Source organism: Furipterus horrens, unplaced genomic scaffold, assembly GCF_987537825.1.
Source record: "Furipterus horrens unplaced genomic scaffold, mFurHor1.1.pri manual_scaffold_22, whole genome shotgun sequence".
Classification (NCBI taxonomy): Eukaryota; Metazoa; Chordata; class Mammalia; order Chiroptera; family Furipteridae; genus Furipterus; species Furipterus horrens.
Window position 1 is genome coordinate 1,059,350 of NW_028327192.1, and position 22,035 is coordinate 1,081,384.

The window sequence follows — 22,035 nt, forward strand, 5'->3', positions numbered from 1 at the left end:
GTTTTAACATATTAAAAAGTCAATCTCAGCAATGATCAAAACTCACTTTTTTGTTGTTTGTTTAGCAAAATAGAAAAAGGTCAGGAGGGCAGAGAGATCTTGCTATTTGAGGAAGACATCCTCAGATATTTAATGTCAATGCATTGCTCAGCCACAAACTTCTGAAGAGCAGATGTAGCCAACTTGGTTATATCTGAGGAAGCACAGAACATTAGCAGGAAAGAAGATCAGCTAGTGGGGGAAGGAAGTGATTGTTAAACAGAAGCACAGCATACTTATATACAGTGCATTTTTAGATAGAAGCAGCTCATTCCTCCATGAGATTCTCTGGCTTCTGCATTAGCATTCAATGTGACATCATGGCAGCACATCTGGCTTTTGGGAATTACTAGGAGACAAGAGGAGGTTTTTGTTTCTCAAAACCTGTGCGGTTTCTCCTTTCTCTCTGGGCATTGGTGGCCAGACCACTAGAGCCATATATGATTGCAAAACACTTTAATCTTAAGGGGCATGGTTGGAGAAATATATAAACCCCTCATTCTCTGAAACATAAAAAGTTTTATTTCCTACACGGAGCCCTCAGTACTTTACTACTAAGTAGGGACTTCAGGAGACAGGGCAGCAGTGACTGAGGTTACCTGTCTGTAGGTAACAAAAGCAGCATCCTGTGTGCTGTGGTTTAAGGAGTTGGGAAAGTGTTCTGTTCTAAATATTCCCTTTCTATGCTAACTCCTTGTATGATCTTTTGTCATCAAAGTGCCAGAAATTGAACAATTTTCTCTACACAGGTGTCTGCTACACTGAGAAGGGCATAACCCCCAAGGCAGATTAAGGCTTTCATATTCTATTATGAATAAGACTTCTAAATGCATTCCTATGTAAGTCATAGGAAAGCAGGAAGTGTTATCTTGCTAAAATGGACGAGAGAGCAGATCCATTCTAGTTTGCGGAGAAGGAGAGGCGAGGTAGAAAACCTAGGAGACCACCCAAAGGTGAAGTAAGAGCTCCCAGGCATTCATGGAAACATGGAAAGAGCGTACATGAAATCACCGAGGGGAACAGAAACATCAAAAGAGGAACAAGCAGGGCCCCAGAGACTGTAAAGGGGACCACAATCTTCTCTATATTCTGTGATCTTGAAGCTCTTCCTTTCTCTCTATTCACGGATTATTATTGGTCAACTTTATTTTCTTGTTCCCACAGCCTAAAGAAATATACAGCAGGTCCTTGAATGCTATTTTGTTCAACAGCGTTTCATTATAATGTTGATGAGATGCTGCAGAAAGTCACTCTTATTTATATCAATTATCTTGGGGTAAAATCGCTTTCATTACATGTCATTTCAGTTAAAGTCACAAAACACATTGACAAGTTAAGTGAGGACACGTGCATCTCATTAGTGCCCCCACTCTATTCTCAAACCCTACCTAGGTAGCCAATCCTCCATCAACCGTGACAAAGCAGCCCAGATTCACTGAAACGTCGTTTATCTTCTGTGTGGTCTACCTTCTGTGTACTCACCACCTTCCCATGGGGAGTCATATACGTTATTAAGTATTTAACAAGAAAAAAAAGGGGTAAACAATAATAACTATTACCACCTTCCCATTAGGAGTTATATACCTTATTATGTATTATGCATTTAATGGAAATAAGCAAGGCAAACCTTAACTATGATTTAATTATTGTACTTTGCTTAGAGTACAACATATATCAAAAATGGTTTCCTTGGGTAAAACATGAATGAAATAAGATGAGAATCAGCTAATGGAAAGGTTGGAAACCACTAACCTAGAAGCTCCTAGTGATTTTTAAACTTAATATTTTTTATGCATAAAAAGACCTGAGCCCTGGCCAGTGTGGTTCCATTGGTTAGAGTGTCCTCCCTTAACCAAAAGGTTGCGAGTTTGATTTCCAGTCAGGGCATGCTCCTGGGTTGCAGTTACATACCTGTTGATCCAGCCCCATCAGGCACATGTGATCCCTGGTAGGGGCACATGTGCAGGAGGTAACAAGTAGATGCTTCTCTCTCGTGGACGTTTCTCTCTCTCACTTCCTCTCTCTCTAAAAGCAATGAAAAAAATATCTTCAGGTGAGGATACAAAAAATACATCAGAATTTATCTTCTAGCCTGAAGTAACAAAACACACAGATTCTAGACAGAAAATGAAGGACAATGATCCTTGAGAAATAGAAAACAACAATTAGAAGCAGCTAGTCAAGGAACTAGTATAAATGACCCATGGACATGAACAGCAGGGCAGGGAATGACTGTAGGGGCGTGGGAAGGACAGGGGAGTGCGATGGGGGGAAATGGGACAACTGTAATAGAACAACGATTTCAAAAAGCTAAAGAAAACAAAGAAAGACAGAAAACAGGTGAGCCACCTTACTGTCGAGATTTTTAAGGTTGTAATACAGGGAGAGGAAACCCAGGTGGGAACCAGAGGGCCCCTTGAGTTGAAGGGTACAAGGCAGCTAGAATTCATAAGACCAAGAACTGGCAAGGAGAGAACTGCAAAAAGAGAAAACCCTGAAGACCCGCAGAAGAACCCCCTTGAGCAGTCAGCAAAGTACTGACCACTATATTCATGTGAAGACACTACCCAAAACCAGAGATGGGGAAAACACTTGAAAAGATTGGAGGAAGTAGTACCCAATCCACATACAGGGCCAGAACAATGTTTACACCAGCTAGACTGACTGAAAAAACAAACAAACAAACAAAAAAACCCCTTAAACTACACCATCTTCAAGATCAAGATTATCAACAAATTTATATATATATATATATATATATATATATATATATATATATATATATATATATGACTCAAAATACACTATAAACTAACTAGACTCAAGAAAAACCGGTACACATGACCCAACAATAGCAGAGTATATATTCTTCTCAAGTGCACATGGAACATTGCCCAGGATAAACCATATGTTAGGCCATAAGACAAACTTCAAGTTAGAGAAAATTAAATCATAAAAAATACATTCTCAGCCATAATGGAATTGTTAGAAGTCAATAAGAGAAGAGAATGTGAGATGTTCACAGATATTTGGAAATTAAACAACACTAAACAACTCACTATTGCAAAGAAATCACAAGGAAAAATTAAAAAAATACTTTAAGGAGAAGGAAAATGAGAACACAACATGCCAAAACTTATGGATGCTGCTAAAGCAGCACAAGGGAAATTACACTGTAAACACCTAGAATAAAAGAGAAGAAAAACCTTAAGTAGTTAACTCTACCTTCTACGTTAAGAAACTAAAAACAGCAAACTGAATCCAAAGTAAGCAGAAAGACTTAAAGGCCAAAGGCTAGAAAAAGATTTGAAAAGAGAGTGTATAGAAACAATACAAGAAATTAATAAGGAAGAGAGGGAAGATGGCGGAGAAGTGAGGGGAGGCTGCGCCCTCAGGCTCCCGAGACCCGTCTGTAGTTTGGACTAATTGCAGACAGAACATCTTGGTGAGCAGCTGGACACTGGCAGGAGTCGAGCCTTGGCACTGCTGGATTAGAGAAAAGCCATCTGGGAACAACCTGTTGCGTGAGGATAGTGGAAGAAAAAGGGACAAAACGGGATTCCTGATTGGGGTGGCTGCCTGAGCTGCGGCTGAAAGGACACAAAGGCTTTTTGGCGACCACAGGCTTACCCAGAGAGGAGTCAGGAGGAAAGCGGATCTCTGCCTGCTGGCAGAGTCGGGAATCGACCAGGCGGCATTGGCGCTGGAAGACGGGAGACAGTGCTGCTGAGCAAGTGAAATCGTCATTTTTCCTTGATATTTTTCTCTTGTGAACTGTGGAGAGTGGGGGGAAGTTTGGGGGTGATAGGACATTCTTGAGGAGCGCAGGTGGAGAAGTGCACTGGCTCACTTCCCACCCTCCCCTTGGGTCGCGGGCGCGCATAGGGAAGTGTCCTCATTCACTGGCCCAAGTGTGCAGGGCCGCGAGCCCAGGTGCCCCTCGGACACACCCCAACAGATATAAGATCAGTGCCCCAACGGGCGCAGAGAGGGCCCACTGGATACGCAGAAGACTGTGTGCAGTCGAGCCTGGCCAGCTCCAGTGGGCGCCAGGCCCAAGTGCCAGGCAGGAGCGCAAAGCATTTGCTCAGGCTCTGCTCGTGCCCGTCCAGGTGGGTGCGGGAACAGTGGGCGGCTGCAGCGCCACAACAGCAGGCAGCAGGGACTCACAGACACTCACTTCTACTGAGCACAAGTGTTCTGAGCCCCACCCTAAGAGGCAAGAGACCAACTCTCTGAGTACTGCACAGCAGACCTGAGGCTAGCTCCCGGGTCGCCTTGGGCTAGCACGGACGTGCATGCGCAAAAACATCCCGCTGACATCAATGAGGACCAATCGCTCACTTCCACTGTGCACGAGTGTCTGGGGCCCAGCACTGGCAGGCAAGAGACCAACTCCCGGAGCACAGTGCCGTAGGCCTGAGGCAAGCTCTCGGGCTGCCTTACCAGCTCACAGGCATGCCGGGAAGGACACCTTGGCTAGCTCCAACAGGCCCTTAAGGAACGCGCCATGCGGGGGCCCTCTGCTGCAAGGAACAGGAACCTCTGACCCATCTCAGTAGACCAGCTGTGGATAAAGAAAAACAAGACAACACACAAAGGCTGAACTGACACCTCCACAAAAGGATTCAAGATAAAGTGGCTAGAGTGACTCTCAATCAACTAGCCAGAAGGAAGATCCAAACAAAAACCATCTGAAATATAACCAGAGAGCATAAACAAATGACATAAAGGGTACCACAAGAACATCAGGCTCAGGAGATCAAAGAGACTGAACCACTGAAACCCACAGATCTCCAATAAAGAATCTCACACCACAAAGGAGGGAAGTCAAAGCAGACCATCACCCAAAAAATAAAAAAAAACCCAGAAGAATCCAACATGGTAAGACGCAGAAACAACCTCGCAATGTAAAAAGGAAAGAGGAATCCCCAGAAAGAAAGGCAGGTGGAATAGACATAGCCCAAATGTCAGACATGGAATTCAAAACAATGATGGTGAAGAAGTTAAATATACTCGACAACCTCAAAAACAACTACGACAACCTCCAAGGAAGTTACCAACAGCTGCAAGAAAATTACAGGGAACTTGCAGAGAACTACACCAGCATAAAGAAAGACATAGAAACTATCAACAAGAACCAGGAAGAAATGAAGAATGCAATCTCTGAACTGAACAACACAGTAGAATCAGTCAAAAGCAGACTAAACGAGGCAGAGGATCGTATTAGTGAGTAAGAGGACAATGTAGGAAAAAATTCTCAGACGATACAGCAAAATGAAAAAAGATTTAAAAAGTATGAAGAAGAGGTAAGGGAGTTGCAGGATAGCATAAGGAGGAGCAATATAAGAGTAATCGGAATCAAAGAGGAATCAGAAGAACAAGGAATAGATAAACTGATAGGAAAAATAGTGACAGAAAAATTTCCCAACCTGATGAGAGAAAGAGTTATGCAAGTCCAGAAAGCACAGAGAGTTCCAATAAAGAGGAACCCCCCAAAACCCACTCCAAGGCACATCATAGTTAAAATGGCAACATTCCAAGACAGAGAATCCTAAAATCAGCAAGAGAAAAACAGCAAATAACTTACAAGGGAGCTCCAATAAGGCTGTCGACCGATTTCTCAACAGAAACACTACAAGCCACAAGGGAATGGTCAAAAATATTTCAAGCAATGAAAAACAAAGGCCTACAACCAAGAATATTCGACCCGGCAAGGCTCTCACTCAAAATAGAAGGGGAAATAAGGAGTTTCTCAGACAAAGGAAGACTAAAAGAATACATCTCCACCAAACCAGCATTGCAAGAGTTGCTAAAGGGAATAGTCTAAGAAAAAGAAAGAGAAAAAAAAATTATATATATATATATACATAAAGAGTAGAGGAACAGAGGTACAAAGGGAAATGAATAAATACATGTTGAGAATAACCTTAAATGTAAATGGATTAAATGCTCCAATTAAAAGACATAGGGTAACAGAATGGATAAGAAAACAGGACCCACATATTTGCTTTCTACAAGAAACACACCTCAAAACAAAAGATTTACATAGACTGAAAGTAAAGGGATATAAAAAAGTATTCCAAGCAAACAGACCTGAAAAAAGAGCTGGGGTAGCAGTACTCATATCAGACAAAACGGATTTCAAAGCAAGGGCAATACAAAGAGACAAAGAAGGACATTTCATAATACTTAAAAAAACAGTCCATCAAGAAGATATAACACTGATAAACATATATGCACCCAACATAGGAGCACCCGAATACATAAAACAAATACTAGAAGACCACAAGAAGGATATTAACAACAACACACTCATAGTAGGGGACTTCAACACTCCATTATCAACAACAGACAGATCATCCAAGCAAAGAAACACCAAGGATATACAGGCATTGAACAACACACTAAACCACACGGAATTAACTGATATATATATATATACAGAACTTTTCACCCCAAAGAAGCAAAATGTACATTCTTTTCAAAGGCACATGGGACGTTTTCAAAGATAGACCATATGATAGGACACAAAACAAGCCTCAACAAATTCAAGAAAATTGAAATGATATCAAGCATCATTTCAGACCACAATGCCTTGAAACGAAACATCAACCTCAGAGAAAAGATTCAAAGACACCCAAACTCATGGAGAATGAGTAACACGCTATTAAATAACGAATGGGTTAACAATGACATCAAAGAGGAAATCAAGAAATTTCTAGAAACTAATGACAATGAACACACAACAGCCCAAAACCTATGGGACACGGCAAAAGCAGTCCTAAGAGGGAAGTTCATAGCAATACAGGCATATCTGAAAAGAACAGAAGAAGCTCAAATAAAAATAAAAATAAAAAACTAATCCTAAAGCTACAAGAACTAGAACAACAGCAACAAACAAAGCCTAGGGCAAGAAGAAGAAAGGAAATCCTCAAGATCAGAGCAGAATTAAGTGACATAGAGACTAAACAAACACTCCAAAAAATCAACAAAACCAAGAGCTGGTTCTTTGAAAAAATAAACAAAATCGACAAGCCTCTAGCCAGGTTCATCAAGAAAAAAAGAGAGAAGACACAAATAAACAAAATCAGAAAGGAAAGAGGAGAAATCACGACTGATACCTCAGAAATACAAACAATTGTAAGAAATTACTACAGACAACTGTATGGCAAGAAATTCGACAACCTAGAAGAAATGAACAAATTTCTAGAAACGTATAACCTTCCAAAACTGAACCAAGAAGAAGTAGAAAGTCTCGACAGACCAATAACAAAGGAGGAAATTGAAACAGTGATCCAAAAGCTCCCTGCACACAAAAGCCCTGGCCGGATGGCTTCACAGGCAAATTTTACAAAACATTGAGGGAAGAACTAACTCCTACCCTAACCAAACTATTCCAAAAAATCCAAGAAGAGGGAAAAAATCCCAAACTCTTTCTACCCTAATTCTAAACCAGGTCAAGACACAACGAAGAAAAAGAACTACAGGCCAATATCACTGATGAACATAGATGCTAAAATCCTCAATACGATTTTGGCAAACAGGATCCAGCAATACATCAAAAAGATCATACACCATGATCAAGTGGGATTCATCCCGGGGATGCAAGGATAGTTTAATATTCTCAAAGCAATAAATATAACACATCACCTAAACAAAATGAAAGACAAAAATCACATGATCCTATCTATAGATGCAGAGAAAGCATTTGATAAAGTACAACACCCATTGATGATGAAAACACTCAGCAAAATGGGAATAGAGGGAGCATACGTTAACATAATTAAGGCTATATAGGAGTAGCCCGAAGCCAACATCATACTCAATGGACAAAAACTGAAAGCGTTCCCCCTGAAATCAGGAACTCGACAAGGCTGTCCACTCTCTCCACTCCTATTCAACATAGTGTTGGAAGTCCTAGCCACAGCAATCAGACAAGACAAAGAAATAGAAGGCATCCAAATTGGGAAAGAAGACGTAAAATTATCACTATTTGCAGATGACATGATAGCATACCTAGAAAACCCTATAAACTCCACTAAAAGACTACTCGATATAATAAGTGAATTTGGCAAAATAGCAGGGTACAAAATAAGTATACAGAAATCTAAGGCATTTCTGTACACCAACAATAAACTATCGGAGACAGAGGCAAAAGAGAAAATACCATTTACTATAGCAGCAAGAAAAACAAAATACCTAGGAATAAACTTAACCAAAGAGATAAAAAGACCCATACACTGAAAATCACGCCACAATGAAGGAAGATACAAAAAAAAATGGAAGCAAATACCATGTTCTTGGATGGGAAGAATCAACATCATCAAAGTGGCCCTACTACCCAAAGCAATTTACAGTTTCAATGCAATCCCTATTAAAATGCCATTGACATATTTCACTGACCTAGAACAAATACTCCAAAAATTCATATGGAACCAAAAAGACCCCGAATAGCAAAAGCAATCTTGAGACAGAAGAACACAGCAGGAGGAATCACGATACCAGACATCAAACAATACTACAAAGCCACTGTGATCAAAACAGTCTGGTACTGGCATAAGAACAGACACATAGATCAGTGGAACACAATAGAGAGTCCAGAAAGCAACCCAGGCCTCTATGGTCAACTAATCTTTGATAAAGGAGGAAGGGACATAAAATGGAGTGAGAAGAGCCTCTCTAACTAATGGTGCTGGGAAAACTGGACAGGGACGTGCAAAAAAATGAAACTAGACCACCAACTTACACCACACACGAGAATAAACTCAAGATGGATTAAAGACTTAAATGTAAGACGTGACACCACAAAAGTCCTAGAGGAAAACGTAGGCAGGAAAATTTCAGATATCCCACGTAACAATATCTTCACGGATACATCTCCTAAGGCAAGAGAAATAAAGGAAAAAATAAACAAATGCGACTACATCAAACTAAAGAGTTTCTGCTCAGCAAAAGAAAACATCAGCACGATGAAAAGGAAACCAACCATATGGGAAAACATATCTGCCAATGATATCGCAGACAGGGGACTGATCTCCAAAATATATAAGGAGCTTATATGACTCAACATCAAGAAAATAAACAACCCAATTAAATAACGGGCGAAGGACCTGAACAAACACTTCTCCGAAGAGGACATACAGAAGGTCCATAGCCACATGAAAAAATGCTCAACATCATTGGCCATCAGGGAGATGCAAATAAAAACCACAATGAGACACCACTTTACACCTGTCAGAATGGTCATCATCAACAAATCAACAAACAACAAATACTGGCCAGGATGTGGAGAAACGGAAACCTACTGCACTGTTGGCGGGAATGCAGACTGGTGCAGCCACTATGCAAAACAGTATGGAATTACCTCAGAAAACTAAAAATGGAACTGCCTTTTGAAACAGCGATTCCACTGCTAGGATTATACCCGAAAAATCCTAAAACCCTAATTCAAAAAAACCTATGCACCCCTATGTTCATAGCAGCCCTGTTTACAATAGCTAAGTGCTGGAAACAGCCTAAGTGCCCATCTGTAGATGAGTGGATCAAAACACTGTGGTACATTTACACAATGGAATACTATGTAGCAGAAAGAAAGAAGGAACGCCTGCCATTTGCGACAACATGGATGGAACTAGAGAGAATTATGCTTAGTGAAATAAGCCAGGCAAAGATAGCAAAATACCGTATGATATCACCTAATACAGGAAACTAAAGAGCAACACAAACGAACTGAATAGGACAAAGACTAGAATAGCAGTCAGTAGTGGGGAGGGGGGAGGGAGAGAAGGGGGATAAGTATGGGAAGGGACTAGTCAAGGAATGTGTATAAACGACTCATGGACATGGACAATGGGGAGGGATATGATTGTGGGAGAAGGGATGGGCTGGGTGGGGGGAGCAATGGGGGAAAATGGGACAACTGTAATTGAAAAACCAAAAAATAAATAAATAAAAGGAAAAATAAATAAATAAAACAAACCAGCAAACATAAAACAAGCGAAATTATCATTGAGTGTTACCTCTGACCACAAAGGAATCGATAACAAAAGTAACAGGAATATCCCCAAATACTTTGAAACTAAACAATGCACCACATTGATCAAAGGGGAAATATTAAGGCAAATAAAAACACATTGAACTGAATGAGTATGAAAATACAATACATCAAAGTTTGTAGGACACAGAGCACTGCTGCAAGAGAAATTTATAGCCCACTGTCTATATTAGAAAAGAGGAAACGTCTAAAAGTCAATCTAAGCTCCAAATCAAGACTAGAAAAAGAAGAGCAAAATAAATCCAAAGCAAAGATAAAGTAGGGAATATTCAAGATAAAAGCAAAAATTGATGAAATAGAAAATAGAAAAATCAATAGAGAAAATTAATAAAACAGAACGCTGGTTCTTTGCAAAGATCAATAAAATTGACAAACCTCTAGCAAGACTGACAATTAAATACAAATTAGCAATAGCAGAAATGAAACAAAGGATATCATTACAGACCCTATGATAGATATAAACTTGACAACTTAATTGAAATGGAAAAATCCCTTGGAAATCACAAACGACCAGGATATACTCAGTATTTAATACATAATTTGAATAGTTCCATTGTTTTAAAGGGATTACATTTGTAATGAAAAAAAGTCTTTTGGCCCAAAATATTTCACTGGAGAATGAAACTAAATGTTTAAAGAATAACTAACATCAATTCTATACCATCTCTCTAAGACACAGAAGAGGAGGAAATACCTTACAACTACTTATATGAGAACACTTTTACCATGATACCAAACCATACAAAGACAGTATGAGAAAAGAAAACTACAGACCGATATCCCTCATGAAAATAGACTCAAAATCTTTAGCAAGCTGTTGCAAACAGAACGTAGCCAAATATAAGAAGTATATTATATGCCATGACCTAGTGAGGTTTATTCTAGCGATGCGAGGCTGGTTCAAAAAAATCAATCCACGTTAATAGGCCAAGGAATCCATGAGCACAAAAAGAAAGCTATGAGAGCTAATAAACCAGCTCAAGGGTACAGGACATAAGATCATACAAAACTCAGTTGTATTTCTATTGAATTGTATTTCTATTTCAATTGTATTCATTTGCAAGAAACAATGTGAAAATAAAATTAAGACAATTCTACTTACGATGACATCAAAAATAATAAAAGACTTAGAAAATAAATGTAATCAAAGAACTACAAGACTTGTACACCGAGACCCACAAAATATCGAGAGAAATTAAAGACCTAAACAAATGTAAAGACATCCCATGTTCATCAAGTAGGATACTTAATATTGTTAAGATGGCAGCCCTCAAATTGATCTACAGAATCAATACAATCTGTATCAAAATCTGTGCAGAGAAGAGTTAACATAGTGGGCCTGACAATGCTATCGTTTTTGAAAATCCTGCTTGCAAGGTTGGCCCTTGGCTGGGATCTAGGAACTTGGATTTGGTCGGAGGGAAGGGCTCCCACTATCCCAACTGATGAGAGTAGCTTATTGTACCTTAACTGTTTGTGCAAACAATATGATTTATGGTGAACAACAGCTTTCCCCCTGGGACTCTGGGATTTTGGTATGTGCTAGGCAGAGGGTGCCTGGAGGACCAGCCCCTAATGAAAGCCCTTGGCACTGTCTCTAATGAGCTGTCCTCATAAACAGCATTTCCACACAAGTTGTCACAACTCTTCATTGCAAAAAGCTATACTAAGTGAAAGCAGTCACAACAGACTACCTATTATATGGTTCCATTTATATTAAATGTCCAGAATAAGTCAATCTATACATCCACAAAGCAGATTACTGGCCGCCAACAGCTGGAGAGGTATAGAGTTGGGGGAGTTACGATAGCTAAAGGGCATGAGGTCTCTTTTTTTGGTGATGAAGATGTTCTAGAATCTATTTTGGTGATGACTGCACAACTCTGTGAGTACACTGAAAGTCACTGAATTGTACACTTTATATGGATGGTATTTGAATTAGGTGTCAATGAAGCTGTTATACAATTACAGTGAGTAATAAAATATATTGGTTCTTTAAAAAGTCTGTTGAAGAGTGACAGGAAAGACTCCATGGAACCAGTGAGGAAGTTGGTTCAATAAGCCAGGCAATTTGTACCAAAATAGTCCAATGTTCTTGGTCACGGCCAAGCAGTTCTATATGGTTCTGGGCACAGCAATTCTTGAACAACTGTTATCAGTAATTTTCTTTCTTTTAAAAAAAAAATTGCGATATAACAGACATATAACAAACATATCAGTTTTCGATGCACACACTGATTTTGAATTATATAAATAGCCTTAAGCACTTACTAATATATATGAACCTAATAGTACCCCTGGCAGGAGAAATGACAATGAGTAAAACACACTCATTCTGTATTTGGAAAGGTAACGCTCATAATGAAATAACTACCAACACACGAAAGAACATGATACGTGCCAAAGCAAGGCTAAAATACAACTGCTAAGGATTTCAGAGGACATGTTGTTCGGCACACCATTATTGCCAGTACAGTCACTGTTGTCATATTCAGCCCAACATCACCAAGAATGATTACTGAGTGTCTAAGTACATGAGCAATTCTTAAGAGTCTATACAGAGAGTTAGGCGAAGTTCTTCCTTGAACCTAACACATCTTTTTGATGGGACTACTAAGGAAATAGTACATTAATGTTATAAGTGTGTCATCTCTATTATAAATAATTATGAAATATTAGGTTATAAATGTAACATACATAAAACGGCAGGTTTTCGGATGCAAGTTATTCTAGAGGGGGGATTCGCCGAGTTCCCTTTTAATTTGAGGAATGCCTTGGCAAAATGGGTTTTTGTATGGAGTGATCTTGTACCGTGTGGAAACACGTTTCCCAAGCAGCTGCGAACTCCTAGTGGCCACACGAACTCATTACCATCTAGCTTTGAGAGCAACAGGCACAGAAAGGTTAAGTCTGACATCCCTGCGGGGCAACTACCTGACAAAGCTGAAGACTAGGGCAGTCTTCATCCTATTTAAATGTCCCTAAAACCAGGGGCGATCCTGAAGGGTGTGTGGGCGGATCGATGCCTATAAGCACTATGAGGGAACCTGAAGAGGTTTATGCTTCCAGATCCCCTTTCTTTCCTCCGAGGCCTTTGTTTGAAACATTTATTGACAAATAAAGACACTCTCTGGAGGGAAGGAGAAAAACTGTCAGCAACTAATATTACATTTAAATACTTTTCTGTCAGAAAAGTTTGTTGGTCTGATAAAAAACGAAAAAGAATCCCGACTAACAGCCTAGTTTCCTCAGCCACTTCTCCAGCTCTGACATAAACATTTTTTTAAAGCACCATTAACAAGCCATACATGGATTGAAAGCTAAAGCTACACACGGGAGAGCCGCTCCCCACCAGTCAGTAACGGAAAAAAGACGAAACAAAACAGAACATAACAAAACAAACAGATGAGGGGCAGAGGGATAAGGGACTAACCGCCTCGGAATTACCACGTCAGACCAGCGGCCTCACGACCGACGGTTTCAGACCAACCGCCTCACACTAACGGCCAACAGGTGGTGCGCCGACCCTAGCATGCTCACCGGCAGGGCGAGATAACCGATCAACACTTTTCAACCAGGCTTGAAACCACCAGAGAGGGCCAAAAATTCAGACTAGGTACCTTTTACCCTTGCTTTTTTTGCTATGGGGATTCCTCTTCTGCATCTTCGGACCCTAGAAGAGAGTAAACGCGTGCTAATCTCTGAGCACACACACGTAAACCCCCGTCCCCAAGATAATGGAAGCGGCTCGTACTGGAAGTGGCTCATACCGGAAGTGGCTGAACCACCAATCAAATGACCTCTCTGGGCTCCATTTTGCCGTTAATAAAACCTGGATTAAAATAGTACCCATATCATACAGCTGCGTGAGAAATAAATGAGATAATGCATGCAAAACACAGCACCGGGCAAATGTTCAGACCTGCAGAGTTAGAAACGCTGGGAGGGGGCCCAACTATCTGTTTCAGTACGCTCTCCGGGTGATTCTGAGGCATGCCTGAAGTGTGAGTTTTTGCTTTATGAAGAACGCTGCCCACTCAAATAGCTAACCAAAATCTTTGTTATTATTTCAGATTCCATGACTCCATGCTTTCTGAATTATGTTTCCTGCCTGAACTTTCAAAACCGTTATTTGTTTCTTGAGCCCAACTCTGTAGCCCGTATCACCACGGATACGAAGAGAAAGAGAGAACCTGTCTTCAAGGTTTCAGTGTAGGTGATCCAAGAATAGGAAAAGTTGATTAAACCTAATGGTCACAGTATCATTGCATAAACTAAATTAGGGAGGCTAAATCTGAGGCTGAAAGATACTTGGTGGCACTGACAGGCAGACCAGTTTCATGAAGGCTGATAGTTTGGTTCAGTTCAACTTCATGTTGCCATTATTCATAATAATTACATTACAAACACAGGTTCCATTTTTATTAATAGCTCTTTCAAATCAAATACAAACTGAAAGCATAGTTAAAGTGTGATTTGTATGGCTATTCACAAGTTTGTATGGAGGAGAAGATATTTGGATAGAATAAACAAGGCTAGAAAATGAATGATGGTCTTAGGGGGAAAAAAAGGTGACCAAAGCTTCTGGGTTTAACATATTTATGTTTGTCTCTTAGAGGATAACCTAAGTGCATACTACTTTACACATATCCACACACTAATGTAGCATGTTCCTTTTTTTTTTTTTTTTTTTTGACTCTGAACATCCTTTCTTCCCCATCTGTCAGTACGGGACACTCTGAGAGCCTCAGCAGCTTAAGAGAAAGAAGAGGCAGTACCATATGACTGAGCCTCCTTGCATTTTCATTACTGGTTTATCATCCAAAAACTGCTCTTGTTAGCCTCCAGGATGACAAGGTTGGGGTACCATGGGACAGGGCTCTAATCATCAATAAGAGTTCTCTCTTTGTCGTTTGGAGGATTTGATAAGACATTTTTCCAGGCCCAGATCACAGATTTTCCCTTCTGGGCTTGGAGACACAGAGGGTTTTTTGTTTGTTTGTTTGTCCGTTTGTTTGTTTGTTTTGTTTTTTTAACCTTAGGGATATACATTCTTGTGCTTGGAGAATAAATAAACATTTCCTTTCTTTGCTTCTTATTCCATAGACATGAGCCAGACACAGGAGCTCCAACTTAAATATCAGAAGTTCCCCGTGACAAAAGATTGGTAAAGGAAAAACAAGTTCTATACTGTGGATTTTAGCCCATCGCTATTGACGAAAGCTCCCTTCTTGACCAAAATTAAATTTTAATAAAAGCTGTGTGTATTTAAGGTATATAACATAATGGTTTGATATAGTCAGGCTTATCTGAACCTTCTTCTCAATTAGGCCTCACCTTTGGCTTATAAAAACTCCAACTTTCGGTTTTTATGAGCTCAAGGCATGTCCTTAGAATGATGATCCCAGCCTCCTTAATATACCGGCCTGAGAAAGCTCAACATTGCCAAAAGGATTCCCTGTCTGTTTCAGCCAAAACCTGACCATGGGCCCCTGCCTCCCCTCCCTTTTCATAGAGCATTTACAGAACTTGTAATTGTAGATCCTTTCTCTGTCCCTCTGAGACATATCTTCTACAACCCAGAAATATCTGTTTCCAGGACCTGGGAGCCATCCCTTCGAAATGTAATCATCAAGAAAGACAGAGCCTCTGTTTCCCAATCTCTATGGAAGGATAGGAGTTCAACTTTGATAAGTGCCAGTTAGCAAACGCAGAGGCCCTGATCATGGTGATCAAACTCCGTTGGCCCCCAAAATGTCCCTCAATACTTTTCCTTTAGCACACCCCAGCATTTAAAGGGCTCCTGCCTTTTGTTGCACTGGAGTTGAGCTCTAGTTATCTAAAGTCTCTCCTCTACTGCAGTAGCCTGAATAAAATCTACCTTGCCACCTTTAACAGATGTCCAGCTCTGTTTCTCTTCGATGTCATGAACTAAAAAGATCAGAACTGGACAACAAGTTTAAGACATGAAATCCTAGAGGTAACAGGGAAAGTAACAAATGAAGTCAGACCAAGACTATGAAACCCTAGCGTTTAGGAGAGTCATCTCAACCGATCTTTTAAAACTTCAGATGCAGTTCTTCTCATGTAGGAGGTTAAAGTGGAGACATGTGGAAAAAATAAAAGGAGAGAACAAAATAATACTTGAGCGCCCTGCAAGTCATTTGGTTGTGGGCGAGTGGTTCCACACTGGGGATAAGCTAAAGGCACCCCAAAGTGTAATGGATGACCTTCTAAAGAATACCGTACCAAGAAACCCAGCACTGGCGATAGTGGAGAATAATAAAGAGGGGCTTGAGGAGCCTCTGAAAGGCTGACCCTGTCCCAAGACTATTGGCTTTTATTCTGGGCTAATAATGTTTCATGATGAAGGTTAGAGCTTGTTGGACCAGTTAGGCACCCAGGATCCTAAGGACACCCAACTTTGTGCTGTTATTGTCAGCTATAGAAAGAAACAGCAATGTCATGAAGTAGAAGTCCTAGTGCTAGCTGGTGGTCAAGGCTTTAGGAGAGTATGGGGAGTTGAGGAAAGAACGAACATCTTATGTCAGACTGGAAGGATTATCATAGCATCCAAATGCACGAGAAAAGAATTATTTCAAGTTCTTATGAAATAACCTACTCCAATATTGCACAAGTCTTCTGAACTTCTTTTTGACTAAAAGTGTCTTAATGGCGAGATAAAACCACAGAAGCTGCTAAGGAAGTCTCCAACTTTCTATTTTCATACCTTCATTCAGGATACCCAGAAAGGACTTTGATTAACTCTGTCTCTAACTCTGAACCTTCAGGGGGGAAACCAAAGAAAATTAAGCTAAGATGTGAAAATCAACACTGCTCTGTGAAAAATAGACTCTACTGGTAACGAGTATGATTAGATTGTTCTGGAAGTCCAGCAAGAAGAAGAAAGAGAAAGGAGGTTTCAAGGTGTGAACTGGACAAAACATGAAAGGATTATGTGTACCCTTCTAGAGAGAACAGAAGGTTGTCATACAGAAGGCAGTTTGAGGTGGTTTTCATATGAAGAGATGTTGAGTTTGCCAGCCTGCTACACTTTTGCTGCAGTTGCTATGGTTTCAGGCATTGTGACCCAACAAACTCTGGTGTCATGTCCCAGGGTCATAAGCAGCAGGAAAGGCTTTGGCCCTTCAGTCTTGTCCAACTGCTGACAAGGGCAGCAGCCAGCTGCGGGTACCCGAGAACTTGACACTGCCCAGATCCATCTAAAGGGACACATCTCCTTTCTTGGTGGCACATTTTCAGCCAAAAGAACTTCATTATCAAGGTAATGAGTTTATATATTTTGTTGTTGTTGTTGTTGTTGTTGTTGTTGTTTTTTACAGTTCTTTAGAATCTGGACACGAGAGACCTCTTTGCCTCCCTCTCTTTGTTTCTAGGCTAGTGATCTCTAGTTCTGGGAAAAAAGAAACCCCCTCTTTTGAGGGTATGGGAAGCCTTTTCCTAAATGTTTGGGAGACCCTCAAAGATCTTGGAGGGTTGGGGGGGTCATAAAGGGTAGGCATGTAATACTATCCGGTGAAAGGATAGCTGAGTATAGGAGGGAGAGAGGGAGAGAAAAATGGAAGAAGGTAAAGGGAGGGAGGGAGGGGGAAAAAGAGGGGAAGAGGAGAAGGGAGCTAGAGGTTAAAGGGGTCTAAATTTTGAAGGAAGTTGGAGGAGAGGAATTCAATAGCCCTCTACCATTTGGCAAAAAGTTTCTCTTGTTAGTTAAAAAACAAAGTCAAATCCAAGTACGAGGTACCAAAACAATTCTACTGAACCCATAACTGTGTCTTCCTGTACATGGGTCTAAGGTCTTACATAACAAACATTATTTAGGGCTTTTTCCACTTTCTTTTTACTTTTAATTCCAGGCTGGGGTGGGAGGTGGTGGGGAGTGGTAAGAGAAGTTGGCAGAGATGATTATTCTTTCAAAAATAAAATTAAATATGGTTCTATGGGATCGGGGCCTGGTTTTTATAGCTATTAGACCGAGTTTTCTCAGTGTTCAGAACCTTGTTCTATTGTGGGATCTCATATGTTGTTTTAATTAAAAAGGTTATTTTTTCACTCTACTAGTGTTGGCCTTAGTCTTCTCCAATGGCTCTATGTGGTAAGTGTTACAGCTGTTTATCCCATTTCACTCCTTATATCATGAGAAAGGCTCTGGTTGAACTGGGGTTAACTAAAATTCAATTAAGGGGGATGAGGTATGCTTGATTCCTTGAAGGTGCTTAAGAATGGCAAAGGAAGTAGAGGCAGGTGAGATTTAGTGGAGTTTAGTAGAAATAAGTCTCTAAAGTTAATCTCCACGTTCTCTAAACTTCCTTTTAAATTTGCTTCCCAACGAAGTATGCTAAAATGATCCTGATAATTTCAGAGAATCCCTTTCCCACTACTCACCCCACCAGTTTCTAGCCTAACCCAATATGAACTACATAGCTGAGTTCCAGGGCCTTCTTATCCAAACTGAGCCAGTTTCTAAAAACCATATATAAGCCTTTCAGATTCCTTTTCTTTTGTCTTTCCAGAGGCCTGATAATATTGAGTGGTTACACAGCGCCAGGGGTGTGTGCAAGGTCAAGCTCCATAGCCCAAAAGGACAGCAAGAACAGGAACGGAAAGTGGTAAGATACTAAATTACTCCTACTAAGGGGTGGAAAGGATTGCTTTATGGATACAGATATCCTGGAACCCAGAATAGACTAATGGAGGGTGAGTGTCGTTTCTCTAAGATATCAAGTTCAGTAAAGTTTGTGGGCTGGGGGGTGGGGGTGGGGGCGGGGGCGGGGCTCAGTATGCTTATACATCACAGAGGGACACGTGAAGGGAGGGGGAGAATGAAGAGTAGCTGGGGAGGGGGGTGGGGGGAGCCTCAGGGGAGGGAGGAGTGGTGGTTGCCTAGTTTTAGCAGCCTAATGGAATCATAATAATATCAGCTAGCTACAAGTAAGTTGCACTCAAGTGGGACTCCCACAGGAGGGCAAAATGTGTAATACTTCACATTTTTTATCACGTTCAAATGCCATTCGTACTGTTATGTATTTAATGCTTTTTTAATTGACTGACATTTAAAAATTACCATCAACCTAAGCAATATTATCCATAATGTCACAGGTTTTATGTTTTAGTATGTATTTTTCCTACTAAACAACAAAAAAGTACATATATTAAACACAGAAATGTTTATCCATGTATCACTTAAAGTTTTCTATAACATCAGTAGCAAAAACACCACTTTTGGGGAACGCTACGGTAGTTGAAAGTGCTCTAACTGAAAGCCAGGGAATTGGTTTCTTTTTTTTTTTTTAATGTTTATTTATTTATTTATTTATAATTTTATTTTTTGGTTATTCAATTACAGTTGTCCCATTTCCCCCCTTTGCTCCTCCCTCCCAGCCCATCCCTTCTCCCACAGTTATATCCCTCCTCGTTGTCAATGTCCATGAGTCATTCATATACATTCCTTGACTAGACCCTTCCCTTACTTATCCCCCTTCTCCCACTCCCCCCTCCCCCCTACTGACTACTATTCTAGTCTTTGCCTATTTAGTTCGTTTGTTTGTGTTGCTCTTTAGTTTCCTGAATTGAGTTCTAATGTAAGTTTCAGCTTTGAGTTTGCGTCAGTTGGGCAAGGCACCTTTCTTCTTACTTTTTTCAGTAAATGTAGGTATTGTAATTTGGGCATCTCTGACAGGTAGGTATTCTTATCTAGGAAATACAATAATGATAAGATTCTCTCTGCCTAATAGCATTTATTGAGTACTTACTATGTACAGGTACTCTGCTGAAAGCTTTGTATTCACTCTCAATCAATCCTCACAAGAACCCCTATGCGGTAGGTGCTTTATCGTCTCAAAGAGAAACCGCAGTCTTTTCTCTAGAATTTTCCTCAATACGCTGTCCTAATTTGGTGCAGATATGCTTTGTCGATGTGTCCACCCTGAAAGTGGAAGATAAAGGTTCCAAGGTGAGTATTCTCTGCTCCCCTCAGAGTTGGAATGAGTGAGAAACTGCTGAAAGAGTTATCAGTGGCAGCATAATAAAAGGGAAAGTCTGTGCCAGAGGGTGGAAGGATGGAGGAGATTCAGGTGGGCAGCCATCATTTTTGAAAACCCCAAACCCCCGGTTGAGAATATACTGTCACTCTTGATGCCAAATCTCATTCTAGAAGGAACTTAATTTGCTGGTAGGCCTGAAAGAATTACAGCATGGAAGGTAGCATGTCAGAGCAGTGAGAAAACTGTCCAAAAGTTTGACGATTCATGAAATATGATTCCTAAGATTTATGGATTTGTGAATGCCTCTGGAGGGGTAGTAATTTGTGAGGAGAACAATATCTCATTCTTCAAACATTAGCTAGCATCACAAGCCTACTTATCCTTCTCCATTGAAAGGAAAAGATAAGAGATATGACATTCATGTTTTGGAGAGGGCAGCTTGGAGAAGTCTCAAAAAGCAGTTATTCATAAGAATCTCACCACTTCATCCCATAGGATGCTGGTGGTTCCTGTTCCGGAGGTGACCTAACGCAACACCATCTGAAAGAGAAAGAAATTATTATAATCAAGGCTACTGAGAGGCAAAACCAGTCTAAGGTATGCTTAGCTTCCGAGTCCACCCTTTCTAATTCCCAGAGTCCAGTGCTGACACCGAAGACTCTGGTTCACAAAAGGTAAGAGAAATATTTCCAAACAAGGCCCTACATTTGGCTACTATGATATTCCAGAGTTCACAGGCCTAAGTTCAAAGTCAGGTAAGTTTAATGTCCAGGTATCTAACAATGGCACTAATCACAGAGGTTCAGAATGCCCTTCCCTGATTGCAGGTCCCTACTCCAAACAGAATCTTGCTACCCTTATCCTAACAAAGATGTGGAATGAAAGCATGATCTTTTTCAGTGCTTTCTGTTGTCTTCTAATGGGCTTGTGTGCTCCACATTGCCCAGTGTCCAAAAAAAAAATAATAATAAAAATAAAAAAAGAACAAACATATATGGAACAGAGAGAATCCACAATGACCAAGAACTGTAGTGGCTTGTTCCCCAAACCTGTTGCCTAAGAGATTACAGACTGTTAGGTAGCGTAAAGTTAGAAGCAATTCGATTTGGATACCACTGTCACATGCAAGTCCTTTTGTTTTTCTGTAACTACCTAAATTATATCTGTTGGGCTCCTGGCCCATGACAAGTCACCTTCACAGTCCTACAAACCTGGAGTAGTTGATATTGAAATAGGATATTTGGTTTTATCTCAAAGGAGTCAATTTTTTTTTTTGTTCTGCATCTCTATGCTTATCTTATAACCAGGAACAACATTTCTGGCCTCAGACACATTTGGAGTGATGAGAGTGGCTCCTAAGGAAGAAAAAAAGTTTAAAAATATTCTTCAAAGAGTTTTGGGTTTAGTTGGAAGGAGGACTCCATTTTGAAGTCTTAAGAAAGGGATAAATTATACCTAATGTTTATTCTTAAAAGTGCAGCACATATTTCCTACACATAATGCAGGTGTCCTTGATTGTAACCTAAACCCATTTTCAAAATGTTGAACTTATCATGACCTCAAACTTCTAGGGATTCAGTAGAAAGTAAGGAGATGAAGCAATGGAAGGGGTAAAGAGGACGATGGTACTTAGCAAGGAGTGGAAGACATGTATAATACATATACACATATCTAGACATGAGCATATGCACATAATTTACACTGACACACAGCAATATATACAAAATAATTTATACGAGCAGTGACACACACATCCCTGGCTACGTGTCTACATATGACACTGATGAACACACACAAGCATTGAAACAACACATGTGTGTGTATATTCATAAACAATGACTCACCTACACAAAGGTATAGAGTCAGCTGCATTGACATACCCATATGTGACACATCAACATCTATATATGCATCCATGCACACTATGCATAAACATGC

General features: G+C 40.3%; 1 protein-coding gene across 1 annotated transcript in view; it reads left to right on the top strand.

Annotated features, from left to right (window-relative positions):
* LOC149990152 (A-kinase anchor protein 4-like) overlaps window positions 1–22,035 on the top strand; it is a 42,314-nt gene that overhangs the window by 15,394 nt on the left and 4,885 nt on the right. Inside the window, exons 2-4 of the mRNA XM_090265657.1 lie at window positions 18,628–18,723; window positions 20,016–20,066; window positions 20,593–20,694. Of these exons, the coding sequence (XP_090121783.1) occupies window positions 18,628–18,723; window positions 20,016–20,066; window positions 20,593–20,694 (249 nt within the window). The remainder of the gene's footprint in view (window positions 1–18,627; window positions 18,724–20,015; window positions 20,067–20,592; window positions 20,695–22,035) is intronic.